General features: G+C 52.0%; 12 protein-coding genes across 12 annotated transcripts; 6 read left to right on the top strand and 6 right to left on the bottom strand.

The window, feature by feature from the left end:
• Nucleotides 1–770: 770 nt before the first annotated feature.
• On the top strand, nucleotides 771–2649 carry N7459_009106 (putative MFS alpha-glucoside transporter; the record flags this gene model as incomplete). Its single annotated transcript, XM_056948274.1, has 2 exons — nucleotides 771–1172; nucleotides 1264–2649. 2 exons carry the CDS (start codon nucleotides 771–773, stop codon nucleotides 2647–2649), a joined length of 1788 nt encoding a protein of 595 aa, XP_056795499.1.
• Nucleotides 2650–3055: 406 nt separating this feature from the next.
• Nucleotides 3056–4510, top strand: N7459_009105 (PAS domain-containing protein; the record flags this gene model as incomplete). The annotated part of the gene is made up of 3 exons (XM_056948273.1): nucleotides 3056–3128; nucleotides 3177–3473; nucleotides 3555–4510. 3 exons carry the CDS (start codon nucleotides 3056–3058, stop codon nucleotides 4508–4510), a joined length of 1326 nt encoding a protein of 441 aa, XP_056795498.1.
• Nucleotides 4511–4557: 47 nt separating this feature from the next.
• echA (enoyl-CoA hydratase echA) lies at nucleotides 4558–5632 on the bottom strand (the record flags this gene model as incomplete). Its single annotated transcript, XM_056948272.1, has 4 exons — nucleotides 4558–4607; nucleotides 4677–5222; nucleotides 5297–5434; nucleotides 5488–5632. The coding sequence occupies 4 exons, from the start codon at nucleotides 5630–5632 to the stop codon at nucleotides 4558–4560; spliced, it is 879 nt and encodes a 292-aa protein (XP_056795497.1).
• Nucleotides 5633–5995: 363 nt separating this feature from the next.
• Nucleotides 5996–6892, top strand: N7459_009103 (Rer1 family protein; the record flags this gene model as incomplete). Its single annotated transcript, XM_056948271.1, has 4 exons — nucleotides 5996–6064; nucleotides 6162–6279; nucleotides 6438–6737; nucleotides 6813–6892. The coding sequence occupies 4 exons, from the start codon at nucleotides 5996–5998 to the stop codon at nucleotides 6890–6892; spliced, it is 567 nt and encodes a 188-aa protein (XP_056795496.1).
• Nucleotides 6893–7769: 877 nt separating this feature from the next.
• N7459_009102 (class I SAM-dependent methyltransferase) lies at nucleotides 7770–10705 on the bottom strand (the record flags this gene model as incomplete). Its single annotated transcript, XM_056948270.1, has 9 exons — nucleotides 7770–7920; nucleotides 7975–8177; nucleotides 8235–8373; nucleotides 8429–9710; nucleotides 9765–9839; nucleotides 9895–10157; nucleotides 10234–10250; nucleotides 10311–10442; nucleotides 10493–10705. The coding sequence occupies 9 exons, from the start codon at nucleotides 10703–10705 to the stop codon at nucleotides 7770–7772; spliced, it is 2475 nt and encodes an 824-aa protein (XP_056795495.1).
• A 2868-nt stretch (nucleotides 10706–13573) lies between these two features.
• N7459_009101 (MCT family MFS transporter) lies at nucleotides 13574–15061 on the top strand (the record flags this gene model as incomplete). Its single annotated transcript, XM_056948269.1, has 3 exons — nucleotides 13574–13803; nucleotides 13871–14244; nucleotides 14301–15061. The coding sequence occupies 3 exons, from the start codon at nucleotides 13574–13576 to the stop codon at nucleotides 15059–15061; spliced, it is 1365 nt and encodes a 454-aa protein (XP_056795494.1).
• Nucleotides 15062–15648: 587 nt separating this feature from the next.
• On the bottom strand, nucleotides 15649–17226 carry N7459_009100 (zinc-dependent alcohol dehydrogenase; the record flags this gene model as incomplete). Its single annotated transcript, XM_056948268.1, has 8 exons — nucleotides 15649–15833; nucleotides 15902–16139; nucleotides 16249–16282; nucleotides 16347–16440; nucleotides 16508–16588; nucleotides 16652–16673; nucleotides 16733–16842; nucleotides 16995–17226. 8 exons carry the CDS (start codon nucleotides 17224–17226, stop codon nucleotides 15649–15651), a joined length of 996 nt encoding a protein of 331 aa, XP_056795493.1.
• A 548-nt stretch (nucleotides 17227–17774) lies between these two features.
• N7459_009099 (ADP-ribosylation factor family protein) lies at nucleotides 17775–18612 on the bottom strand (the record flags this gene model as incomplete). The annotated part of the gene is made up of 5 exons (XM_056948267.1): nucleotides 17775–17801; nucleotides 17862–18185; nucleotides 18248–18331; nucleotides 18409–18447; nucleotides 18538–18612. 5 exons carry the CDS (start codon nucleotides 18610–18612, stop codon nucleotides 17775–17777), a joined length of 549 nt encoding a protein of 182 aa, XP_056795492.1.
• A 645-nt stretch (nucleotides 18613–19257) lies between these two features.
• On the top strand, nucleotides 19258–21513 carry N7459_009098 (putative chromatin remodeling complex subunit (Arp8); the record flags this gene model as incomplete). Its single annotated transcript, XM_056948266.1, has 3 exons — nucleotides 19258–19349; nucleotides 19432–19840; nucleotides 19897–21513. 3 exons carry the CDS (start codon nucleotides 19258–19260, stop codon nucleotides 21511–21513), a joined length of 2118 nt encoding a protein of 705 aa, XP_056795491.1.
• A 698-nt stretch (nucleotides 21514–22211) lies between these two features.
• Nucleotides 22212–23740, top strand: N7459_009097 (uncharacterized protein; the record flags this gene model as incomplete). The annotated part of the gene is made up of 2 exons (XM_056948265.1): nucleotides 22212–22479; nucleotides 22539–23740. The coding sequence occupies 2 exons, from the start codon at nucleotides 22212–22214 to the stop codon at nucleotides 23738–23740; spliced, it is 1470 nt and encodes a 489-aa protein (XP_056795490.1).
• Nucleotides 23741–24028: 288 nt separating this feature from the next.
• N7459_009096 (uncharacterized protein) lies at nucleotides 24029–24427 on the bottom strand (the record flags this gene model as incomplete). Its single annotated transcript, XM_056948264.1, has 1 exon — nucleotides 24029–24427. The coding sequence occupies one exon, from the start codon at nucleotides 24425–24427 to the stop codon at nucleotides 24029–24031; it is 399 nt and encodes a 132-aa protein (XP_056795489.1).
• Nucleotides 24428–25293: 866 nt separating this feature from the next.
• On the bottom strand, nucleotides 25294–26450 carry N7459_009095 (Homoserine dehydrogenase; the record flags this gene model as incomplete). Its single annotated transcript, XM_056948263.1, has 2 exons — nucleotides 25294–26369; nucleotides 26420–26450. The coding sequence occupies 2 exons, from the start codon at nucleotides 26448–26450 to the stop codon at nucleotides 25294–25296; spliced, it is 1107 nt and encodes a 368-aa protein (XP_056795488.1).
• Nucleotides 26451–26602: the final 152 nt, after the last annotated feature.

The raw sequence follows: 26602 nt of genomic DNA, 5'->3' as shown, positions 1-26602 counted from the left end.
TACTAATGATAGTCATGATTTACTTTCGATGTCGCCTGTCGATCGCATTTAAGGTTCCCTGTATATAGTCGTGCCGGCAGAGCTGTACCTCCCAATTTTCTTCCAACGAGCAATTTCTGTCCGGGGTTTCGCTCTGGAAATGCCAATTTTCGAATGAAATCTTTGTTTTCCCAATCATCCACAAAAATCAATATCAAGATGTGACGCCTAGCGCTCCCCGAAGAGCGTTGCATCTACCTCTCGGACCAAATCCGGCCGATCCCACATTCCACCGCATGCAAGGACAAGGTTCGATGCATGTCAGAAGTATAGGATCGTGTGCCTGGGGTTCCGATGATAGACGCTATTCCTCAAGTCCAAGCTGAACACTATCGATCAAGAAAATCAGATCTAAAGACGACGACCCTCAGGGGCGATCCAATCATCGCGGACGCCCCTCGCCAAGCTTCAACGCCCGCGAAAACTCGAGTCTGGAGGCTTTGAACCCGCGTTCCCCGCAAACTCTTTGTCTTCGATCCTCCTTCTGTCTAGCTTGGACAAGTCTGGTTCCAGGCCATTCCATGCTAACCGCCGAGGATCGACCTGGCGGCCCCTGAGTGCTCGCGTGCCATGTTCCCTCGGCCTGTGGGTACACACTCATTTTTTCTTTCAACCTCCGCAGGTCTCCGAGGCCTCACAGCCTGAACACCACTTCCGACTCCAACCCCTTCTGGCCCTTCTACCTCCCCGTCTCCGACCCCCTCGTGCCTTGACGCCCTCGCCGTTGCAGCATGGCTGAGCCCAGGGCGCAAGACACCGTCACGCCGGCGGGTGACCCGGTGCCTTCGTACCCTGGCCACCCCGCCAAGGGTGAGGCCAAGGCAGAAGACGCCATTGCGCCCGCGGACGACGCCCTGCGGCAATATAATTCGACGGAGGATCCGACCTCAGACTCCTCGATGACCAAGGTGATTCAGAATGCCAAGGCGGCTACGGAGAAGGAGCAGAAGATGAGCTTGCTGCAGGGGATTCGGCTGTACCCCAAGGCTGTCGCTTGGAGCGTTCTCATATCGACTTGCATTGCCATGGAGGGGTACGACATCAGTCTGGTCAACAATTTCTATGGGTTCCCACAGTTCAATCAGAAATATGGCACACAAATGGCGGATGGGAAATATCAAGTGTCGGCGTCGGTATGTCAATGTGGAGCGACGGGTTCGGAAGACCACTTGCTAGCCCCGTGGACATGGTCCTCAAGATCAATACTAATGGTGACGTGTCTAGTGGCAATCGGGTTTGAGCAACGGCGCGTACGTCGGCGAGATAATCGGCTTGTTCATTAACGGTTGGGCCTCCGAGCGTTTTGGTTATCGCTACACCATCATGGCCTGCCTCGTCCTCGTGAGTGCGTGGACAGCGATCTTCTTTACGGCCCAAAATGTGCAGTCTCTTCTCGCCGCGGAGATTCTATGCGGCATTCCCTGGGGCGTGTTCCAAACATTGACCATCACTTATGCCTCCGAGGTCTGCCCCGTCGCGCTGCGTGGATACTTGACCACATATGTTAATTTCTGCTGGGGGCTCGGTCAGTTGATTGGAATCGGTGTGATCAAGGGAATGCTCAACAGAGATGACCAGTGGGCATACAGGATTCCTTACGGACTGCAGTGGATGTGGCCCCTACCGCTCTTCATTGGAATCTTCCTTGCCCCCGAGTCTCCCTGGTGGTTAGTTCGTAAGGGACGGACCGATGATGCGAAGCGATCTTTGGAAAGATTGACCAGCAGGGATCGCGACTCCGATTTCGATGCCGAGGAGACAATCTCAATGATGGTGCATACGACCGCTTTGGAGGCTAGGATCACCCAGGGCGCCAGCTACTTTGATTGTTTCAAGGGCACCGATCTGCGTCGCACGGAAATTGTCTGCATGGCCTGGGCGATCCAGAACCTCAGTGGAAACTCGTTCTCCAACTACTCGACGTACTTCCTGGAACAGGCCGGGCTGTCCTCCTCCAACTCCTACTCCTTCGCCATGGGTCAATACGGCATCAACATGCTCGGCGTGTTTGGAGCGTGGTTCCTCATGACTCTCGGCATTGGCCGTCGATCGCTGTGCCTGTACGGCCTGTGTGGCCTCTGTGTCATGCTTCTTATCATGGGCTTCCTCGGCCTTGTACCAAAATCACACCGCGACGCGGCCTCGATGGCGACAGGCTCGCTGATGCTGATCTGGGCGCTCTTTTACCAGCTCACTGTTGGCACTGTGTGCTATTCGCTCGTAGCCGAGCTCTCCACTCGCCGATTGCAGATCAAGACCGTTGTTCTTGGCCGCTGTCTGTACAACATCGTCGCCATTGTCTGCGGTGTCCTGACCCCATATATGCTGAACCCCGGCGCATGGGACTGGGGTAACTACGCCGGTTTCTTCTGGGGCGGTATCTGCTTCCTGTGCGTGATCTATGCCTACTTCCGCATCCCCGAACCCCGCGGCCGCTCGTTCGCCGAGTTGGATCTGCTATTCGAGCGCGGCGTTAGCGCTCGCAAATTCGCGACGACGCAGGTCGATGTGTTTGACGAGACCATCGAGGGACGAGTCGTCGACAACTACCGGGCGCAGAAACACGCCCGGGCCGACGTGAGCCAAGCGGAGAAGAATGGCTCGCTATGACGCGATGTGTCCCATGCTTACGATTATCGAGTGTTTCCGTCCAGTCTTGCATGATTTTCTTTGGATGTACATAATCATATCCCCACCGTACCTAGCCACTAGGCATTAATTGGAGAATCCTTTCACGTTGACCCTTGGATTGGGTCGTTTGAGGGACAACGGCCTTTGTAGTCCCTGTGAATTTGCGGGATCCACGGTTGACAGCTGCTGTCAGTGCGTCCTTGCCTCCATTTGATTTTCCGAGCTGCACAATCTTGCTCGTTTCTCATTTCCAACGCCTTGGGATAAACCTGCAGGAACCCGCCCTCTCCGTTGTCGTCCGCAGCTCCTCGAGTCCCTTTACGACGTCGTACAGCTCGATCGCATTTTGCGACGTGGGTAGTGGGGGTCCCACTCTTCTGCAGGCATGGACACCACTTTCATCACAATTCACGGCAAGTTGGCTCTAACCTCGGTGAGGCTGCTGCTCGCCATGCACCGTAATCGCAATCGCCAACAGGACGGGTACTGATGACCGGGATATACAGATCTATCCAGCGACGCCTCCATTCGGTATGCCTCTGACAGTATCCGGGTGGTGCTGGGGTATCAGCCGCACGAGGTGCTCAATCGCTCGTATTGGGATTACTTCCACCCCCAAGAACTCCCATTTGCCCGCAGCGTTCATAGCCGTGGCGTGCGACTTGATAAGGCTGCCGTGTTGAACTACTGCTCCATCCGACACAAAAATGGGTTTTGGGTCGGGTGCGAGTGTGTCTTCACCGTGGTGTGTGATGTACTGATTGCGAGTACCACCGTCTATGGACGCGGCCAAGGCTTTCAGAGTAAGCAATCTCTGGTCGGATGAATAGAATTCAAAATGACGCATGCTGGATGTGCAACATTACTTATATCACATCTTCCAGAGCGCGCCGTCGATGCCCCCATTGTCCGCAAGCTCTTCGACTCCTCACCCAATGACCCGCGCTACCACATGCTCACTTTTATATCCAATAAATTCTCCCAACGTCCGACGGAACCCCTTCATGAGCCCCGCGCGGCCCTGTTTGTCAATCGCTTCACTCGGACGGCGACAATCATGTACGCCACGAGCGGAGTGACCAGCATCCTTGGTCTGAGCCCAAGTCAACTTGTCTCTCGCAGCTTTTTCTATTGTATTCAAGAGCATTGCTTGCGGGATGCAGTCCGCTGCCTGGAAAGTGCAAAGAGCAACGATTCAATTGCCTACTTGCGCTTCTGGTTTCGAAATCCACTACAGGACGACGTCCCAGATGTCCCAGGACCTCCCGATCGGTCATATTGGGATCTGATACCGCCGGTGGAGCTGGAAGCGGTCGTTTCATGCACGCCCGATGGACTTGTCGTCATCCTCCGCCGTGCCCGAGCTCCTGTCCCCAGCAATCCCTCTCTCCCTCCCCATCCAGTCCCGGTCTATTCCAACGGTCTTTTCGCGGCGCCGTGGGCACTTGAGCCCGTTTATTCGTATGGCACAGGCTCTTATTCCCAAGAGGACATAGCCCACCGCACGGCCTACCCAGGAGAAACGACAACTCTTTGCAGAGAAAACACTACGCCTGGGCTTCCAGTTACTCCAAGTACTAGCTATTATCCATCCACCATGACCCCCGCTCAAGCAGAAACAAAAGCAAGTGCTTCCGGTGGTCCCCAGGCCTATCATCTTATGGACACTATCCGCGACGTGGCTGTTTTCGCCTGGGGCATTGTCGGTATCAATCGGTCACTGGAAAAGTATAAGATGGGGACACCAACGGGTGATGCCCAGCCAATGGATGAGACAATGGAGGATACGATGGGGGATGCCTGGGACGATAAAGCTGCGGCAGGCCGTAGCTGGGAATAAATTATCAATGCATCTCTACAATTCCGGTTCCATTATATGGACTGATTTTACTCGTGCGACCATTCTGGCTTCTTCTTCTCTGCAAAGGCGGTCATACCTGCACATGAGTTAGCATGATTCATTCTTTTGCCTCATGGAAATCAGATAAAAAAAGGGCACAGCTCACCAATCTTCTGGTCCTTACTTCCAAACAACCCATGGAACAGCCGACGCTCATACTCCACGCCCTCGCGCAGCGAGAGCTCTTGGCTCTTGTTGACAACCTCCTTGGCAGCAATTGTCGCAACGCGGCTATATCCAGCAATAGTCTCTGCGGTCTTGAGTGCAACCTCAAGCAGCTCATCTTTGCCGCCATCCACAACCTGCGCCGCAACACCCCACTCGCCAGCCTCCTTGCCGCTGAAGTTCTTGCCGGTCAGGACAAGCTCCATAGCCTTACTCTTACCGACCGCACGAGTAAGACGCTGTGATCCGCCGGCGCCGGGGATCACGCCCAGCTTGATCTCCGGCTGGCCGAAGGTCGCGCTGGTAGTGCAGTACAGGATGTCGCACATCAGCGCCAGCTCGCAGCCTCCACCCAGGGCGTATCCGGAGACAGCTGCAATAACGGGCTTGCGAACCGAGTTGGCAAGGTGCGACCATGGCGCAATGAAGTTGTCTGTGTAGGCGGCGGAGAAGCTCAAGGGGCCCATTTCTTTGATGTCGGCGCCAGCTGGAGGATCGTCAATTAAGTTGCATTCTGAATTTCATTGCGCGCGGCCAAATCGGGAGAATGGGATGGCATACCAGCGAAGGCCTTCTCGCTGCCGGTAATGATAATCGCGCCGACATCCTTGTCGCTGTCGTACTTGCTTAGCGCATCGTTCAACTCTGTGAAGAGCGGGCTGCAGAGTGCGTTGAGCGCCTTGGGTCGGTTCAAAGTGACTACTTTATGTTAATTCTCACTTTGAACATTTGCTTTCGGCTGGGCTACCTACTCAGACCGACTCCGGGCTTGGGGGTTGAAGTGAGAATGTGCTCATAGCTCGGGCCGGACGAGTACGGGCGCACGCGGGCCAGGTAGGAGGTCAAGGGGATGGCCGTCCGAGAGGTGGCCAGGTGGGCGCAGCGACGAGAAAACATAGTAATTAGATATAGCCGGCAATCGATGGTCACAGAACGTCTGGAGGAAGCGTAGAAGGGAGGTATGATGTATACAACCCCCGCAACTCCGAGCCAGGGCCGAAGTTAACCGTTCCGAGGTCCATTTTGGCTGACTCAGCTCCTCACCAGCCACATGTCATGTGCAGGGGATACTCTTATGTAAGACATACGCACGCCACACATCACATGTCCCCTAGTGGCTGGTGATTCACCCCAACTCTGATTGGTCAGGTGCCAGGGGACACTTTGCTCTTGTTTTCCAGAACACCTGCATTCAGCACTGCGATCTGCATTTCCCTTGGGCTTCGCATTCTCTCCTCCTTTCCTCCTTCACCCTCGATCATGGATGTTCCCGAGCCAGACCAGTCGCCTTTTACGGCTGTCACCACGCACACGTCCAAACTGACCCGGGTGAGTCTTTTAGGCGAAACGCACCTCGCAATGCCTCCGCTCCCCAGATAAGGAGCCAGATACACCCACCAGGCACCGTGCTAACTGTTTGCCGCAGCAATACCAAGCCTACCTCGATGCCTCGACTCCTTACACTACCTACCGCTGGGTCGGCAGCGGTGCCCTCCTATTCGTCTTCTTCCTGCGAATTATCTTTGCGCAAGGATGGTACATTGGTACGTGTCGTCCGATGCAAGTTTCACAATCATTGAAGCGGAGAGGATCCTCTACACCTCCAGAAATACCAAAGAAAAAGCAATTAAATTTGAAGAACATTCACTGCGCAAGCCGATCGCATGAATCAAATAAACTGACACGCGCTTCTCTCCACCAGTTGCCTACACCCTCGGCATCTACCTCCTGAACCTGTTCCTCGCCTTCCTGACGCCCAAATTCGACCCCTCCCTCACCCAAGACGAGGGCCTGGAAGACGGTGATGCGGGCTCCAGCCTGCCCACAAAGCAAGACGAGGAGTTCCGGCCGTTCATCCGCCGTCTGCCGGAGTTCAAGTTCTGGCACTCGGCCACCCGCGCCATCGCCATCGGCTTCGTGTGCAGCTGGTTCGCTGTTTTCGACATCCCCGTCTTCTGGCCTGTCCTCGTGGTCTACTGGATCATCCTGTTCGTGCTGACTAGTACGTGGCTCCCTCGATCTGGATCTATGTTGGGTGGTTCAACTGCTGACACAACATTTCCCTTCTTTCCTATAGTGCGCCGACAGATCCAGCACATGATCAAGTACCGCTACGTCCCCTTCTCCTTTGGCAAGACGCGCTACGGCCGGTCATGAGAAGCGTCTCCTTTGTTCCACTGTGCTTTTCTAATTCCCCACCTCTGGCGATGACGCTTCTATATAATCGCAGGGCTGCGTGGGATGTCTATGTGTCTATGTGTCTCGGCGGTCTTCATCGATGGATATGGATATGATACAAGCGATTGAGCGAGGATGAGCAAAAAGGAAGACGAGCGGCGAGCTGCATGGTGATCCATTCACGAATTCCCTGGTTGTAATCCCTGTTGTCTTCTCCGGACGGCGGCGCATTCTTGTTTAATTGTGCCCTTCTTTGGCTTTCTTCTCTTGTGAGATATGATTAGACTGGGGGCTGGTGTGTCCACCAGCTTACAATGTTCTTTTTTTCCTTGTCCATATTATGAGTGGGTTATATTCTGTAGAGTGGTGTATTGCGCAGGCACCTACTGAGGTAGGTGCCCAGGTGGGCTGGATATACACTTAATAATGTATGAAACAGAGTATGTGAAGTCGACCGAGTAAATTGGGTTGCTGCTCTTTGGACTTAGAGACGCAGGCTAGGGTATTTGTAAAGAGGCTAAACGATGGCATGGTTTAGCGATGCAATACTGCTTCTCTAATCTAGTTATCTATGCGAGCTTTAAGTGCCGTCATATCATCGAATACGTTTCCCATGGAATATGGTTCATTTGCATCGGTAGAAATCAAGGTTGGTCGTTGCATCCCTGAACTAGATAGTGGGACCAAACTTTTGGATTACTGTACAAACTTCCCCAAAGACATACTCCATGCGCCTCATGGTTCCCTCCGTATAAGAATAGATTGAAAAGACGGCAGAACCCAGGGGTAGTCACTATGCAAAAAATAAAGGCTAAAGAAACCGGATTACGGGTCGTAAGAAGAGGTGGCATAATCCTCAGATCTGAAGCTCCTCGACGCTGTTCGACCGCTTCGTCGCCGCAACAGCACTATCACCAAGTGACAATACAGAGATTGATCGGCCAGACTTGGGGCGGATGGCGTCTTCTTTCTTTGTGCAGATCCAGGTCGAGGCATACATATTCACACTAAAAACAGTCAGCTTGAATCAGAGGCAGAAACCGGCGCTTGAGGGGACTAACCGATCAATGCAGGTGCCTGGGAAACGAGCACCAACACGACGAGCAGTGAACCCATTCTCTTCAAAATGCTTGATGTACCAAGGATCGATGCTTGCGGAGCGGAGGAGAATGCGACCATCCTTCTTCAGGGCATGGTTGAGGCGACGGGCTTGAGCGATTGCTTCTTCTCCAGTGGGGTCGAACCAGTCCATGGAGTCCATGACCTGATGAATCACGCATTAGTGCGAGCTGGCTTGAATTGTTCGACCAAATTTCCTTACCACAGCGATTGTCAATGTACCCGGAGTTATGCGGTTGATCACCTCATTAATCTCGTCGGTGTGAATACGCAGACCGTCAAAAGCACCCGGGGTAGAGAGCTTGACGTGTGCTTGAGGCGATAGATAAGTCGGATGGCATCTGTGGCAAAAAATGATCAGTAAATATTTATCAGAAAAGATGAATTCAGACGAACCGTCGTGAAAAGTGGCCCTGCAGACACAGGTAGTAGAAGTAGTTGTCGTTGCTAATCAGGGTGTCCTTGACGACGGGGTCAAGAGTGTTGACGACATATTCCCAGATTGATTGGCCGCTCACGTCCTTCCGCTGCTTCATGTCCGAGTTCAAGCCATTGCGGCGGAAAAAGTCGTCGACGATCATGTTGCGCTGGTTGCGAGGCACGCCAGCTGCCTTCCAGGCGAACCACTCGGTGCTCACAATGGCCCAATTCAGCGGCTTGCTCAACATGATGCGGCGAATACGTGGCCAGATTTCACGCTGTTCATTGAGACTTTGGGCCTCACACAGTTTCTGCACTTCACCCTGCAGCCCGAACATGTTGGCCAGGTACCGCACCATGCGGATAGCGTGACGTGAGCCACCGGTCTCATACAGACCATGGCTCGAAGTGGAAGTGAAGATGTGAGTGTGTTCGAGCCAGTACTGGAATGCCTGGCTGGACAGGTGAGGACTCAGCCTCGAGATGAGCAGCTCGCGGAACTTTGGGTGCTTGCCATCACCAAAGATCTTCCACATGTCCCGGTGACCCAGAGCAATGTAGCTGGCCACCTTCAACTCGAGGAGATGGTTCTGGTTTGGGTTCAGGTCCACCGCATGCACGCGCTTAGGATTCTTTTGCAGGTAGTCAAGAATGTTGTCACCAGCCGAGGTAATGGCGAGAATGACGTCGTCAGGGCCGATGTTCAAAAGACGGTGGTCCACGCGTGGGTCCTCCCAGGTGAAAGCGTAGATGTATTCATTCTGAAACTGCGTATGCTTGGGAAGCATGTCATTGTAGTGGATCCGGTAGTGGTGGTTCTGGTAGAATGAGGATGGCAGGGGCAAGTTGGCGCTCAGGTTAATCACGGCCGACTCATAGGCCTTGGAGCGGATCTCACGAGTGCTCTGCTCCACAGCCTGATCCATTTCCATCTTGTGGTTGGCAGGGAGCAGGTAGGGGGACTCGGTGAATGAGGCATCTAGCTTCTCGATCGTTGCCTGGTTCGATGGATTGGACGCGATTTCCTTCGGGCAGCCGACAAAGATGTAGTACGGAATACCACCCAGCAGATAGTTGCGCTCGCTTGCTGAGATAACGGTTCCGAACTTGTACTCCAGGTAGTCTCGACGGGCAGCCTCAAGGCTGACTCGATCAAAGTCAAACCATGCGCGCCAGAAGACCCGTCCCAGCCAGTTCACATGGCGGTTGAAGGCACCACCAGTGTAGTTGCGGCAGGACACATCAACAATGCTCTGGACTGTTTTGGAAGTTATTTCCGTAGTTGCTCAGAGTTATTAGGAAGGTTGCTTACCGTAGAAGTCACAGACGCCCAGCAGACCGGTGGGCTTTAGGCGTGAGGTGATTGAGTCCACAACGCTGTAATAATCTGAAGAAGAGTGTTAGTAAGAACATGCACCATCAACTGATGAATCAGTCCTCACCAGGGATCATGGAGAGGCTGTAGCTCATGGTGATCAAGTCGGCACAGTCGGTTGTAGCACCATCGGCAGACTTGGGATCAATCTGTCTCTCCGGGAGACGGAACGACCGGGCATCCTGGCAAAGCACCGTAACATTCTTCCATCCGAGACGTTCGAAGCGCTGGCGGGCAACTTCGCACAGGGAGGGCGAGAGGTCCACAAGGTAGACATGTTCAAAGAACTTGTTGACCGGAATGAAAGCTGACATGGCTTCAATGTTGTATCTGGTATGATGGTTAGCCACCATGCCCTATCAGCCCAACTTAACGGCTCGCGTGTGGCTGCGCCAATTGTACCTACCCAGTGCCACCACCAATCTAGGACATTTGGTCAGCTACTATCCGAATCACGGGTCCAATGATGAATCTGTAACTTACATCCACCCAGATAGCCTTTCCAGACTTGATCGCCTTCATCTCAATCTTGTGCTTTAATTGCGATGCGACCAACCCCAGCATGTCCTCGCGGCCACGGAGTAGACGACGGCGAGTGGCATCGTAGACAGTAGCCTGTCGGGCATGAGCACTTGCGCCAGTTCTGTTTCGTGAGGATACCCCACCTGTGTCTTGTAGAAGCTCTCGAGCGCATCTTGCTGGCCCTCGGCCTGTCTGTCATGCGGCTTGAGGAAATTGGCCCAGATGAACTTTAGATAGGTGAATGCGCCGCGGTCGAGGTCGACCTTAATCTGTTGGGAAGAGACGAGAAGGACCAGCGCGACCAGTGAGACGACCAGAAAGGCCACACCAGCGATGTAGAGATGCATCCAATCCATATTGTTGGGATGGGAGGAAGTGGGATGGGAAGAGAGACAGCTGCGGAGGGAAGCCTAAGAAGAGTGCTTCATATATTTGCATCTACGCATGCACGAGAACGCTAGCAGCACGCGGGCCCATGAGGGGCAGAGCGCATTGCCCACGCCCTATCACCGGCACACATGGGTGGGGAGGCGATAACGGAATTGGAGGGCAGATGGGAAGGTGTACAGCACTTGGGAAGCCCCGGTGTCGCTGGGAAGGTACCCGGGACCTGGCTCTCCCTGCCAGTGGCCCGCGCAGCAGCAGGTACTAGCTACCACGCAGAGATCCTCACTCGGCTTTCGCCTCGTGCATCCACTGGGGATCGGCCCCCAGAGCAGATCAGTTGGGCATTCCTGAGGCGAGCACGATGTGGCTATTCCATGTTGGAGGATCGATGGGGTCCTTGTCCGCTCACCCAACTTTAAGGGCAATTGGCTTCGTTCTCCCTGCGTTAGTCCCCGCTCGCCAGCCACTCAGAGCACGCACCGTTTGCATGTGTCGGGCAGCTCCAGCTCCGGCTGTACGCTGCTGCCCATCACCGATGCTCGTGGGGGCGATCACTGCCTCCTATAGGCCCAAGCACCCCTGTTTGCTGCGGGCCTGACGGGCACCAATCAGCGCGGCGATCGCCGGCACATTGGCACTTCCCCAGATTTGATGGGATCCCAGTTGCGCGCTAAATCATATCGGCAGGAAGCAAACATCCACTTTCAGCACGGTCGATTATTTGACCATGAAATGTTTGATAAGTGTATATTCAGATCTACCTCGAAGAGACCCCTGTCGCTGTTTTGCAGTTTCAATAGATCCTCCGAAAAGGTCGATGATTTTATAATCTACGCTTATCTAGGGCTACCGGCGATATTTCCACTTACATACAGCTTCCAGAATGATGGAGAAGGGCACGCAGAGTGGGTAGGAAACATCGTTGTCATCTATCAAAGAGAGAGGAAGGAAGAAAGAGAAAGCCTAATCTATCTATATGACTAGAACGACGGTCTGCAAACCTCAGACAGCCGCCATCATAGAACCCATCCATTTAGTTCACACTGTCTAGCTGCAAACCAAGAAACTACCTCTATAGGCTGGATTTTTGGCCTGTCTCCGCCCAGTATCATTGTCCATGCATAAGTGAGACCAATTGTTAAACACCTTATGATGAACAAATGGCATTGTTAGTGCCACAACCTAGGAAGGGTCAGCTATACTTATTATTCTCTTATATTAGTATATAGGTAGTAACAAAAGGAGGCTCCTCAATTCCATAGCGTGCGATGCGTGAATATTGTGCCTTCGTGTTTTGCTTACACCCAAGGTATCCCTACGCGAGGTAGATTCAATGTTAGGACGAGGGCACTGGTTCCCCCTAGTCTAACGTTGTGCGTTACTTATATCGGTCCTGGGCATGCTAGAACATAGCGTTCTAACATATTTGGTCTTTTGGCTTGTTTGGTTAGTGCGCCCGGGCACATGCTGTAACATTCAAGTTCAGACCAAAAACCATGCACCGAAGCCTAGGTTACTTTTTATGCAGTCTTGGAAGCATTCCGCTATCAATCAATCTTGAACCATGGCGTAATTTATCATCTATATTAGTAGGCACTACTAATTCCCGGGCGGTTCTGATATCGACCTTTCTATAGAATTTACGAAGGGCAGAGGAGAGCGTCCACCCAATATCGAGAACTGAGAGACATCCTTGAATATAATAGAGATAGAGAGAGAAGGGAGAAGTTCTGGGACAGCAGCTATCCAATGGACCCCGTCTGAGGCACCGCAATAAAATGATTGCCTAGTTGATCCCTGGTCAGCTTGAATTCGGGTCATTATCATAGCTCGGGACTCGTTAATAGTGGACACGCTAGAGCGCACAAAGGGCTCACTGTGTATATCCTACCGAGAGGGAGTTCTGCCCGACTGCGATCATCGAGTGATTTATGGAGCCTGTGATCCAGGGAAGATAGTTTTCGTCCTCAAGTCGTAAGGAAAAAGAGCCCTTGAGGCACTACATAAGTATATACACCGAGCGTCAAAGCCGGGGTGATTTGATTGGTTATAGTAGTAAAAAAGAACTGTTGAGTAATCGGAGGGACGACGAGCCCTGGAGGCTGATGAGGCTAACGTCTCCCTGCCGAATTAGTATATGCGGATATACACGCAAAGCAATCAAATCTCGGAAATTTTCGAACCCCGATATCCTTAGCTTGTCTTGGAAGTATACCCAAAAGTTCCCAGAGTGAGGAAGCTATGTCAAGCAATTGGAGCCATCACGCAATCCAAAAAGAGAAGAAACGAAGGATTTAAATTCATTCTCAAAATTTCATCTCGAAGAGTGTGATCTCTTATATCAAAATGATCGCTTTTTCGCTTTAGTCGTGATCAATGGGCAAGTGCGGAAGTTCAGGGGATTTTCTGATATTATCATCCATACCGAACCTTAGTGCAGCGTGGGTCTCCACATCACGATCCTTCCATAGATCGACAAGCCTGGTCAACTTCAACATTCTGAATGTGCGATCTCAATTCGCCCATCTGCCTATTTTTCTCCACAATGATACAATCGTTTCAAGCCCAGTTGGATTGCTGGATTTGCTACTAGAAGGGCATTAATAATTATAGCCCCTGTCCAGCCCAGAGCGTAAGACCGAGAGGCCGAATTCCAGATTACAAAAGAGTATTTCTGTGTAATCGAATGCGTGAGCGAACGGCAAAATATTGGTATATATAGGCTGGTACTTCGCATCTCTTCCCATTTCCAATTTTCTCTGAGAACTCTCTTCACCAATTTCGGCTCCCCTCGACTTGTTCGTTCCCCTGATGCTCGTTTGATGTTTGCATCAACCATGATGGCTCGACTAGAAAACGAAAAGATCTCTCAAGAAATTTCCTCGCCGGAGCTGCAGGCTGCACTTAAAAATACAGCTGCGTCTGGCTCTGAGTCTGCCTCCAGATCTGATGGATCAGAGGTCGAGAAGCAATCAGAGCAGTCCGCTACGCCGCCTCCTCCGCCAAATGGAGGAGTTGTGGCCTGGCTTCAAGTAGCAGGGGCTTTCTTCTTATTCTTCAATTCATGGTGAGCTCAGCCTTGATAGCTTTAGTCAAATACACCCATACGCCTTTCACTAACGCAAAGCTCCTAGGGGTGTGGTGAACACCTTCGGGGTCTTTCAGAGCTACTATGAATCCACTCTTCTTCCCGATTATTCCTCGTCAACAATTTCATGGATTGGCACAGTACAGGGTTTCCTTCTCTTCTTAGCGGGGGTCATTGTTGGGCCTCTCTTAGACAAGGGCCATCCCAAAATGCTCATCGCCGTTGGGACATTCCTCGTGGTGTTTGGTCTGATGATGACTTCTCTCTCAACCCAGTACTACCAGGTCTTCTTGGCTCACGGCGTTGCTGTTGGAGTTGGCTGCGCTTTTTTGTTTCTTCCCAGTATCGCAATTGTGGCCACTTATTTCACCACAAAGCGTGCTTTAGCTACGGGTATCACCGCATCCGGGGGCAGCATTGGTAAGAGGTCTATATGAGCTATAACATGGGCATTGATACTAACAGACTACTTCTAGGATCTGTGATATTCCCTATTATGTTTCACAAGCTGATCGGCGAGGTCGGATTTGGCTGGACAACACGAATCATTGCCTTCGTTGCTCTTGGAGGACTGTTGTTTTCGTGGGCCGTGATGAAGACGCGCCTTCCACCTCCAAAGCAAGCTCGATCCCTGCTTGACCTGTCAGCATTCCGAGAGCCACCATTTGTGATCTTCAGTCTGGGCCTTTTCTTCTCTTTTGTGGGATTGTATTTCCCATTCTTCTACCTACCAACCTACTTCACCAACTTCCTTCACATCGATGGCAACATGGCCTTCTACATCATCCCCGTCCTAAACGCTGCATCGGTCTTTGGTCGCATCACACCTGGGATTCTTGCAGACCGCTTGGGCTCGCTCAACACGATCATACCCATCAGTTTTATTGCAACTGTCCTGGCTTTTGCCTGGATTGGAATCCGCAATGAGGCGGGTAGTATTGTGTTTGCCTGTCTCTATGGATACGCATCGGGTGCGATTGTATCACTGCCACCGACTATTTTGGCAAAATTGACTCCGAATATGAGCATTGTGGGTACGCGAATGGGCATGAGCTTCACATTTGCCGGCACGGGACTGCTTATTGGCAACCCTATTGCAGGCGCACTACTTAATCAAGATTATACAGTCTTCTGGAAAGCGCAGCTTTTCTGCGCTATTATGGTAGCAGTTGGGCTAGCCTTTTTTGTTGTGTTACGTTTGATGAAAGCGCAGCCGATTGAGGGTTGGAAATTCTGAGGTGAGGTCTTCATGAATCTGGAGTAAGATAGGAGATAGAGAGAGGTGAATATACAGCCTACTGTATAAAGCTGAGGTACGCTCATAGGTCTATCCATATATCGAGAATGACCCATTTACTAGAAGATATCTTGTGCCCCTCACGAACCAAAGCATGACTCCCAATCTAAGGCCTATCCAACAATCGCGCAGAGCAGGGCGGTAGCGGAACACTCTTGAATGCGTAGTGTCTTTATCTTTTATTTAGAATATATATAGCTAGCTGGGTTTATCGTAAAGTGTTTCATGACTTTGGTTCCAAGCTCAAGTCTTTCGTGGTGCAGGCTGCACTTCTCGTCCCTCTGGATTTGCGTTGTGGCCCGGGTTATATTTAGTTGGTAGCGATAAGGATGATCTCGCCAATTTACTTCTTGCCCAAGTAAAGCTGCCCATATCACACTACTGGATATAAGAAGAAATGCAATTTGAAGGTCTAAGTGTCTTTCCGTCTCGCGCGCAGGGATAGAGTAACTAAATTGTTCTCTTGTGACCTAGAAGGAACATCACGTCTTCTCAAGGGATCCTGAATTCAAGCAATATAATGTGAATTATTCAGGAATTGCTAGTACCGCGCGTCCCTCAACTTCAGCACGTTCTAGTCGCCCCACAACGCTCTGGATGTCTTGCAGCTCAAATATTTCCACGTGTGCCTGAACATCACCCGCCACTGCCATCTCCAATAGTTCGTCCATTTCCTTAGCAGTACCGGCGGAATTTCCAACAATGGTGAGCCCTAGGCAATCGAAAGTGAGCAACGTAGTGCCAAACGACTGTACGGATACCATGCTCTACAACACATACCTTTGACGATCATGTCGAAGGGCGTAGCAGGTAGCTTGAAAGGAGCACCAGGGATGCCGACGCAGACCAAAATCCCCAACGGGCGTAGCATGTGCATACTTTGCTCATATGCTCGTTCGCTATTGGCGAGGCAGATCACAGCGTGGGCACCGAAGCCTGATGTGGAAGCTTTGACGGCCTCGACAATATCAACCTGCGTAAAGTCTATAAATTCCGCAGCTCCTAGAGATAGGCATAGCTGTTTCTTTTTATCTCCTCTGTAACAAGTTAACACCCACATTCATGAATACGCATGAAAGCGTCAGCCAGGGTAGTAGGATAGCCGCGTACTTGTCGATGGCAAGGACCTTGAGTCCTTTCTTAGCCGCGATTTGGATACCCCTGTGAGAGATGAATGAGGACTTTGGATATATTTGTGGAAAGACCCGCAAAGATTGATGCATACATATGTCCGAGACCGCCTCCTGCACCAAGGATAACAAGCCAGTCACCTGGGCGTGCTTTGGTCTTCTTAATCGAGGAATACATGGCAATTCCAGCTGAAAGTTATAAGTCATAGGGGTCAAAATTCAAGATATATCGGCTCAGTGACGTCTTCAAACATACCACATAACAGAGGGGCGGCTTTGGCTGGATCAAGACCTGCCGGGATTTTTGTCACATGTATAGCAGGGCTGACGATGAACTCTGAGAGAATTAGTGAGTCTTTTGGGTAAGCGGCAAAGGCGACTTTAAGGCCTCAAAACTCACGTTGGAAGGTGCCAGGAACATTCTATAGATCCCAAGTTGAATATTAAATTGTACCTCAATGGCAAGAAAGCAATGACATACCGCACCTGCATTCTTCTGGAAGGGACATGCTGTGTGGTTGATCTCGCAAATTTCACAATTGAGGCAAGAGCTGTATAGCCATCTGGAAAATAGCCATTCTAGCTCAGTGCCTGTGATGCAATACAAATGTGAGATGCATGCTCACTGACCTGATGCCCACTCTCTGATTAATCCAGTGTTCCTTATTTAGACCAAGTCCCACTAAGCAGTCATAAGCAATCTTTTCTCGAGTAAAATTATCTGGCCTAACAGGCACACCTACCTCCAACCACCTTACCCACGCCTTCATGGCCAGCAACGTCAGTCAACATGGGAGTATCACCTCGGATACTATGGATATCAGAATGACACAGCCCAGAGAACTCGAGTTTAACGAGGATTTCTCCTTCTCCAGGCTTGGGCACTGGATGTGTGCTGCGTATCTGTACCTCAGAACTACCATGGGTTCCAGGAGACGGGACGACAGCTGCGATCTGAGTAGAAGGAAAAGCCATGTTGCTGTACTTTTTCTGGTGCGTTGAGCCTCCCAAACGAGTGGACGGTTTCTATTGGTCACGTTTAAAGGATGAGAGAAAAGGGAAAGAGGGAGGAAGGAGTATATGACAGGATGGGTTGGTCAATGCCATATCGCAGATGCGGGGGTGACTGGCATGCCTTATCTCAAGCGGCCGAAAGATACGTTCAACCGAGATGGACCGTTTCTTTGATACACAGACATCCCCTTGGACACTGTCGACACTGAATGCGTACCCAGATTTGAGACTAGACATCCATTCACTCTGCATTACCATCCTTTTGTTCAATACCGAGCCCAAAACGGCTGTTCCATTAAACTATTATCTTAACAACCGCCAGGTGCGGACACCAAAAAAAACCATATAGCAATATAAGACAAGGACTCTACCGGTCTCACCAGAAGAGCCGAAGAGAAGAAGCGAGACGGCACCCCTAAATGCAGCAGAAAGACCCCGATTGCGTGAGCAACTCGAGGTACAAGGTATATGAAAGATCAACATCTATTGACCGACAAGAAAGGATTGTTTCATGCGTTTTCTGCCTGTATGGTTTGCTGCAGACACAAATGGCAGTTAGTACAAGACCAAAAGATCGAGAATTCGGGAAGACGAACCACCAGCCAGTCCATGCCCTCATTAATGCCCTTGCCATCGATGGCGGAACAGGCAACGATGCTCCAGTTCCGGTCTCGTAGTTCCCCCAGCTTCAGCGCTTCCGAGATCTCACCCGCGCCCTTGGCGCCAGGTTGGTCCTGCTTGTTCGCAAACACCAGGAGAGCCGCGTCGCGGAGCTCCTCCTCGTTCAACATAGCTGCCAGTTCGTCGGCCGCGGTTCCCAGTCGTTCGATATCCGTAGAGTCAATGACAAAGACAACGGCAGCGGTGTTGGCGTAGTAGCACCGCCAGTAAGGACGAATGGAAGTTTGGCCGCCGAGATCCTGAGATCACGACTGTCAGCGGTGGCCGTGTCAGGAATGACTCCCCAAATTAAATCACATACCCAGACATTGAGATTCAAGTTCCTATACGTCACCGATTCGACGTTGAATCCGATCGTAGGAATCGTGGTGACGACTTCGCCAATCTGGACCCACGATATGTTAGTAACCCGTGTCGTGGACGCGCCCGGAGAGCAAGATTGGTATCGAGTCGGTCTCTGACCTTAAGCCTGTAGAGGAGAGTGGTCTTTCCAGCATTATCCTAGATTTGTAAGACAAGTCATCAGCATCGCGGTTCCGACATTGGCTGGCGCAGGCGTGTCCTCCCCCGCGTTGGCATGGTTTCACCTACAAGACCAAGAATGAGGATTCGAATCTCCTTCTTGGACCACAGAAGGGACCATAGACGCGATAATGAAGCACCCATGGTGATGTATGACAGCTCGCTCGGTCGTGTTTGTTAGGATAGTTAAGCCACCGATGTTCCCCAGCGAGCGCGAGATTCGAGGAGGGGGATCCGGTTGGCGTGTTTTCGGGTGGATGGAAGCAAGAAAATGGCCCGAATCAAGCGGGAATGGCTATGCTACAGGGAGGTAAGCAAGGACACGGGGCAGTGGTAGAGTGAAAGGAGGGTTGCTTTGGTGGCAACCGCATTGGACGGGCGTTTGGCGATCGGCCTGTGCGTGGTGGGCGGTCAATCGGAGTGAATGGGCGATCTCGCTCTCGTCGAGACGGGCCCGTCAAGCTTCCCCGTGAGTCCGCATTGCGCCCTCCGTCTTGTCTTCCCTTCCTTCTTTCCTACACTTCACCCGTGGACCCGATTCTGCACTCCCACTCTCGAGCAGCCGACTCGCGACCACCACCTGCGGTCCTCCCCGGAGATAGCGAAACCGCCAGTTTGCGCGCTCCCTAGATTCAATCGCAACCTCAATCGATCGGCAGACAATCGTCCCACCACAGCGCCCACCATGGTCGGCAAGAAGTCGGGTAAAGCCCTTCGCGATGAAGGTAAGGGACTCTGGAGACCTGGTTTTGACCGGGGCAAACGACTCGAGGACTACCATATCTGACCATGAACTGCCCAGGCCTGGAGCGGACGGACAATAATATGTCGCTCTCAAGCTGGCCGCAGATCCCGGCAATCAACCAGAAGAACTATTATACGTATGTGCTACACCCATTCCGTCATATGCATGATACTCCCCATGCTGGAGTCGCAATGCTGACGGTGGTCTGTTCCGTTTAGCGACTATCTAAAGAGAGATGATCAGTACCTGGCATTCCGACTGCAGAATGAAGAGGCCCGGACAAAGATGACCAAAACCGCGAAAGATCGGGATCGGGCTCTCGCAATGGCCAAGACGACTGAAGCAGGAGAGGCGGAGGCGGAAGCAGAGGCCGACGGGGATGCCGCTATGGAGGATGCGGAGGAGACGCCTGCCGAGGCTGCTGGCTCAAAGGTCATTGTCATCCATGTTGGCAGCCAGAATCTTCGAATTGGGTTGTCGAGCGATGCCTTGCCCAAGACCGTGCCAATGGTGATCGCAAGAAAGTCGGCCACCAATGAAAGCGAGGATCGAGAGGAGCCGAAGCCGAAGAGACAGAAACGAGACGATGGCTCCCCTGAAGAGCCGGAGAAGCTGTTTGGAACTGAAGTATGTACACGCGAGCTTCATGGAGGGAACTTGACAGGTGACTGACGGTAGAACAGTGGTCTTCGCAATTCAACAGAATGTCGGGAGATCTGAAGGCCCACATGCGACAGAACAAGCGTCGAATGCTGCCCAATTCCAAAGAAGTGGTGGTGAACTTTAACCGAAGAACTGTCCCAGAAACGATTTCAGAGCACAACGATCCCATGCGTGTGGACTGGACCGAGCTCTCCAGCCCTCCGCCAGAGTACATTGTTGGACAACCTGCATTGAGGGTACCCGACGCATCAAAACCGCGCTACAAGCTCTACTGGCCAATTCAGAATGGATGGTGCAACGAGCAGGACTACGAAAGCAAACGCATGCTCTTTTTGGATATCTCTCTGATTCTCGAAGATGCGATCAAAAACCAGTTGGGTCTGACCAGCAAGAAAGACTGGCCACAGTACTCCTGCGTATTTGTCATTCCAGACCTCTACGACAAATCGTATGTCACCCAGGTGCTGGAAATGCTGATGCGAGAGTTCGCATTTGCCCGTGTGTGTTTCATACAAGAGAGCTTGGCAGCCACCTTCGGTGCCGGATTCACCTCTGCTTGCGTGGTCGATATCGGAGCGCAGAAAACATCAATCTGCTGTGTTGAAGAAGGCATGTGCGTGGAGAACTCTCGGGTAAATCTCAAAATGGGTGGTCGAGATGTGACCGAAACTTTCGTCAAAATGATGCTGCATGACCATTTCCCTTATGCAGACATCGATCTATGGCGGAGGTATGATTTCTTGCTGGCGGAGGAGCTGAAGAAGACTATCTGCACTATGGACGAGGCGAGCGTCACCCCCTCAGTGTTCGACTTCCATCTTCGCGTGGCGGGCCAAGATACCCTGAAGCACACTTTCAAGGCCTTTGACGAGGTCCACCTGGCGCCTATGGGCTTCTTCGAACCGACCATATTTGACAACGCGTCCAAGCTCAATGGGCGCCGAAAGCTGATTGACCGGTCAGTGGATATTTACGATGGCCAGCCTAACGATCCTGTCTCCGCAGCCCAGTCAGAAATCATGACTGCGCTGGCCCCGCCCCTTCCCAAGGCAAACGGCGACTTGCAAGCATCGTCGGATTTGCAGGCGACCCCCAATCGTCCCCAGCACCCCAGTGTGCTTGGCCGTGTCCAAGAGCAGGAGGCCACTCCTCGTTCCTCGGTTGCCGGATCTCCGGTACCAGAAACCGCTGGAACTCCTCAGGCAGGTGGCGCCAGTACCCCTGCTGTGAACGCTCCTACCACCCAGCCTGCTCACCCGGCCGTTGAGTATCGAGATGACATTTTGCCCGTATATGCCTTGGACAATGCCATCCTCACATCCATTGCCCATGCTGCTCGCTCCGATGAAAAGAAAATGCGCGATTTTATTGGAGGAATCATGGTTGTTGGTGGCGGTACTCTGACCACCGGCTTTCACCTCTTCTTGGAAGAACGTCTGCAAACTTTGCGTCCTGGCTTTGCCAAGGAGATCATGATTGGTGTACCACCGAGAGATTTGGACCCTCAGGTTGTCGTATGGAAAGGTGCTAGTATCTTTGGCAAGTTGAGCGGCACCAACGATAGCTGGATCGGACAACTGGAGTATGATCGACTGGGTCACCGCTTGATGGCCTACAAGTGCATGTGGGCCTACTAAATGGTGCCTTTGTGAGCTTATTGACTTAATGAAATGGGGGTTCAGGCTGTGTGGGATTCTATATGAATAGAAGAGTCTCCTGGTTGCTAAATGACGAACAGTTAGCTCGTGTCATTCCAAATAGCTATCATGCAATATTCATGGATTGCTTGCGCCTTCCTTTTGATGACCGTATCATGTGACTAGTTTTAACTGTATCACGTGACATACACCGGATTAATTTTCCTCCTGATTCCTTCTTGACTGAGAAAGGGAGGCGGTAAGCCAGGGCACTATATTCAGTCTGCGGATTGCATCTCCAAGTGGCTCCAGCTTGAGCGTTTAGTCGCATCCCAATCCCCAGGGGTTTCTTTGCAATTCTGAGGCTCAGTGAACCAAAGCTGTTAGATTGTTTGCATCAGGTCTACTCACCCCACCTGCGCCTCCTGGAGTCCTTCTCCGAGCTCTCCACCTCTCCCTCCCGACCAAGGCAAGTCCCAGACGGATTCTACTGACAGTGGACGCTAGACCTTATGCTGGCCCCCGAGTAGGAGCTACTCTCCCTCCTGCTAACATCACTGAAGCTCCTAACGACGAAGTTTCACCCGATCCTGGTAACCGACTGCGGCCCAAGTTTTGCGACACAGTCCAAAGCTAATTCGCCTTCGCTCGTATAGAGCCTGTCCAGCGAGCACCCCGAAGCATCGGACGAAGCCACCATGTCCTCCAAGTCAAAGGATTCATCGTCTTCTGGTGGCTTCCACCAGGAGTATATTGCATCCTTGCGCTATCGCAATGATCTCCCTCCGCCGGACATGCCCCCGAAATTCCTGGATATTCCCCACGAAGGCTTGAGTCGTTTTCTCACTCCTGGTTTCGCATCGAATCTTGCGCGCCGTGAGGAACCTAATATCGATGTTGACGCTGAGGGTGGCATGCCAATTGACCTTGTCGGCATTCCCGGGCTGCACCTGGGCGATGAGAGCGGTAAGTGAAGACGATCGATCAATTGAATCATGAATTTCAGATCGTTGATGACTTTACAGCTATCATGGCCCCCGAGCATCCGCAGCCCATTGACCCAGCAGATCTTCCGCTTCTGATGACCATTGATCAACTTCGTAACCCTGCCCCGAAGAACACAAACGTCAGCTTCCTTCGTCGCACCCAGCACATCTCAGTTGATCGCAGCGCCCCGGCCGGATCGGGCGCCACTCCTGCCAAGTCGCAGTTGCGGGCTTCAAAGAAAGGGAAGGTTTCGGTGGATGACCCGAAGCATGTCAAAAAGTTCATTCAGAAGGGCTTTGATATTGCCTACCCGCACAGCAGGCACACTGGAGAGGACACTGAGAGTCGTATCCGTGGCCTCCCTGCCACCAAAGCTGAGAGCGATGCTTGGGCTAATCCTGTGCACCCTGAAAACTCTAAGCTGAAGCCTGTCGGGTTCTTCCCTGTGTTGCCCGATCTCGCAGGCTTCCCGGACCCTGGTGGGTTTGTCCAGTTCAAATTTGACAAGGCGCCAGTGCCAGCGGCTGGATCTAAGCGCGACAAACGCATTGATGTGGCAATTCTTTATCCATCTGCACCCGAGGAACGCATCTGCCTAGATCATGCCTCCAAGCAGGCCCTTCACAAGGCGAACCCTGACATCTATCCCGATCCCGGTCCCGTTCCATGGAACTACGATCTTTTCCTTCCCGAAAATGCCGAGACTCTTAAGAAGGTCCGTGCTAGCTTCGATCTGAACAATCCGAACCGCGAAAGCGAAGACCTCTACTCCAATGAGGGTCCCGTTGGTGACAAATATCACCGCTACGATCGTGTGCGCACCTATGCCACCAGTGCACAGACCCTCCACACCGACCAGAAACAGAGGGATATTGCTATCACTCTTTTCAAGCCGAATGAGGGCGAGGAGAAGCAGCTGGGTGCCTACTACTACCCCATCCTGGGCAAAACCCGTCTCAAGCCCGAGCGTGTGCGCAATATTGCCCAGGCTGGACTGGCCCCTACCGCAACCCAGCAGAGGGACGAGATGGCCGACCAGATGCACGTCACACCGCGCGAGCCCAACGAAGCCGAAGCCTACAAGCGTGCTCTGCACCGCGCTAACGTCGACCCGAAGTTTGCAGAGAACCTTCCTCCGCCACCGGAAGAGCCTCAGGTGGAAGATGAGGCAGAACAAGCCGCTGAGAGCGAAGAGGCTCACGGGGCAGCCAATGACGATTCTCAAATGAGCGATGAGTAGTGCAGACTCAGCGATACAATGGGCTTTCCTTTCTTGAACATTTGCAACTTCGGAGTCCCTCTACGGAGCCTGGCGTCTGGGTGGACGAGACAAAAAGGCGTTGTTTATACAGACCGGGAGATTTCTTTTCCGCCTAGCCATTAGTTGACTTTCGATCAACGGAGCATCAATACCAAGTTTATCCGCATATTCGACTTGACCCACACGTGCATCCAAAAGCTTCGGTACGCATAATCTAGCAAAAGCTGTTAAGGCCTCCATCCAGAGGATATCTCGTCCAGTCCCCAATCAACGCGACTGCTCTTTGACCAGAAGATCAAGGAAGTTCGACTTGGTTTGCTGCAAGACGTGCAGGATGCGTGCCCGATTTCTCCATCCATCCGAATTCCTCCGCATGAGTCGGTCGAAGTCCAAGTAGAAATCCATCCAGTTCAAGCCGTCGCCATCTGGAAGCTCCATACCCGCAATGTTATAGTCTCTGATCCACCGCCCCCGCCAGTACTTCGAGGAGTATGATGGAACGAGCAAGTACGCCTGCGGGAACAATTCTATGAAGGCTTGTACGTCATTGCGGTTGGGTAAATGGTCCAGAATGCTCAAACAGACTTCCGGGGGGATCTGCACCTTCGCACTGATCGGTTCGATTAGTCCATCGGTGTTTGGTCTGGTTTTGCGCTTGCCAGACATTCCGAAATGTGTCTTGAAGGCCGAAGACTTTCTTTCCACGCAGTTCTCTTCAGGGGTCTTGTATAGTTTTCGTTATCTGTTTCGAATCTCTGGGATATGGTTGGGGTCCTCTAGAATCTCGTTCGCAGGTTTATATAAATTGACCTGCGAAGGATAGGAAATTAGCTGCGGCCGAATCAACAACTGGAAGACCGAGGTTACAAGCTTTGTCGAGAATACATGCCCTCTGAGATAGCCCGTAGTACGTTTGGGTCTTGCACTCCGTTTCTTGGGTCTTGCTTCCTAGCTTATTGAGGCATTCCAGGGTGATTCGTCAACGTGGGCTTGACTTACTAGCTCGAACGATCGTCGTCCATTCTCCGCGCTGGCCGTAAAACGTCAATACCCGTTCATACCTCGAAGGTGGTAGCTAGATTTGGACTTAGCCCACAATAGTGACTTCTGGGTTGTTCAATGGCAGAAACACTTGCCTTAGATATATCAGTGTTCGTAGCCACTTGGGGTTCACCGCATAAACCGCATGGCTGCATCCTGGTGACCAGAAACATCTCGAAAACTTGCAAGCAAAATATTTAGCAGGAAAAACGTCTGTTATTGCCTTGGATTTTCTTACTTCTGAATATGGGCGCCCAAACTTTATGTATGCAAGACTGAAATGTCATGATGAGCCGCTCAAGATTCAGTTGGCCCATAGGTCACCGGGGAACAAGAATGGAACCACGCCCCTTTTATTCGAGAATGGCCCTTGGTGGTCGCTTCCATCTCGTTGAACTACCTGCTTATGGACAAAGGTGGATATTATGGACGGCAAGCTGTTTTCGAAAAAAGAGACCACTTGGCTCGGGGCGTCTATCCACACGATACATTCATCTCAGCCTTTCCAGCAGCTTGAGCAGGTCGGCCATGACGCACATAGCGGTAACTTCACCTCCTCCTCCACCCCCCTTCAGAACCAGGGGAGTCGCGCCGTATCGCTTGGTGTAAATGCTGACAATCTGGCTTCCATTCAGATTGGCGATGGGGTTCCCCTTGTCAAGGTGCTGCAGGCCAACCCTAATCGCTTTCCCAGGCACGTCAATACTACCGACATATCGTATAACCTTGCCTTGTTCTTGCGCCGTCTTTCTGGCCAACGCCATTCGTCCGTCAAACTTTGGCAGTTCGTCCATAAATCGAGCAATGCCGGCTTTCGAAGAGGGGAGGGACACCAGCTCCGCGGGGATGAGCGATTCGACTGGAAATGACTCAGGCCTGGCGACCTGAAGGCCCACCACTCGCGCCAGAATCGTGAGTTTGCGGGCAAAGTCCATACCGTTCAAGTCGTCTCGTGGATCCGGCTCCATGAACCCGATTTCCAAAGCATGCGTGACCAGCGCGCTCCACTGCGTGTCGGATGTGTCTGCTGCCGGCATATAGGTATCAAAAAGCAGCGACAGGGTTCCAGAAAGGACGCCTTCAATGCGGATAATCTCGTCGCCAGTGGCGATTAGATCTCGCAGCGTTGACAATACCGGCAAGCTTCCGCCGACGGTAGCCTGGTGATATACCAGTGCATTGCCCTGCGCGGCGGACGCAAAGATATCGTCCCACAGAGAAAGCTCGTCGGCAAAGCCCTTTTTATTAGGAGTCACAATTGAGATCCCTTGCTTGAGGAATATCGGATACTGTTGGGCCAGGGCGAGGTTGGAAGTATTATCCACTAGGATCGCACGGCCTGGGGCAGACGCGAGGTATGTCGCTATTTCTTCAGGCGTCAGAGCCTTCACTTTGTTTATAGATGGCGTTGCAGCGGCAGTGTCCCAGTCGACAAATGGGATGCAGGGCGAGTATGCTGGTGTGGGCACAAGGAGCGTATGCGATGAGCGAGAGAGAAGAACGAGCTTTGGCGCATTGTGAATTTGTCCAAGTTGCTCGAGTAAGGCATTGCCAACGCCACCGACGCCTGACACTGTTAGTTATGGAGTCGGAGCAGTTGCAGACAGTCTCTCTTACCGACGATGCCGAGGTAAATTGGGCCCGACATGTTGTTTCTTGGTGGTTGAGCACTCGATTATCAACTGCTCAGAATGGGCAAAGGAACCATCGATGTTTCCAGCTTCAATGTCGACTCAAGAGTTTCAGTATGGTGTATCTTGAGAATCAGTGAGTGGGAAAGTAGCAGGGAGATTTCAACTT

This window comes from Penicillium hispanicum (genome assembly GCF_028827665.1).
Source record: "Penicillium hispanicum strain IBT 35686 chromosome Unknown utg000008l_segment0_segment0, whole genome shotgun sequence".
In the NCBI taxonomy this organism is placed as follows: domain Eukaryota; kingdom Fungi; phylum Ascomycota; class Eurotiomycetes; order Eurotiales; family Aspergillaceae; genus Penicillium; species Penicillium hispanicum.
The sequence above is the reverse complement of the archived record's forward strand: the minus strand, read 5'-3'. Positions and strand labels throughout refer to the sequence as shown.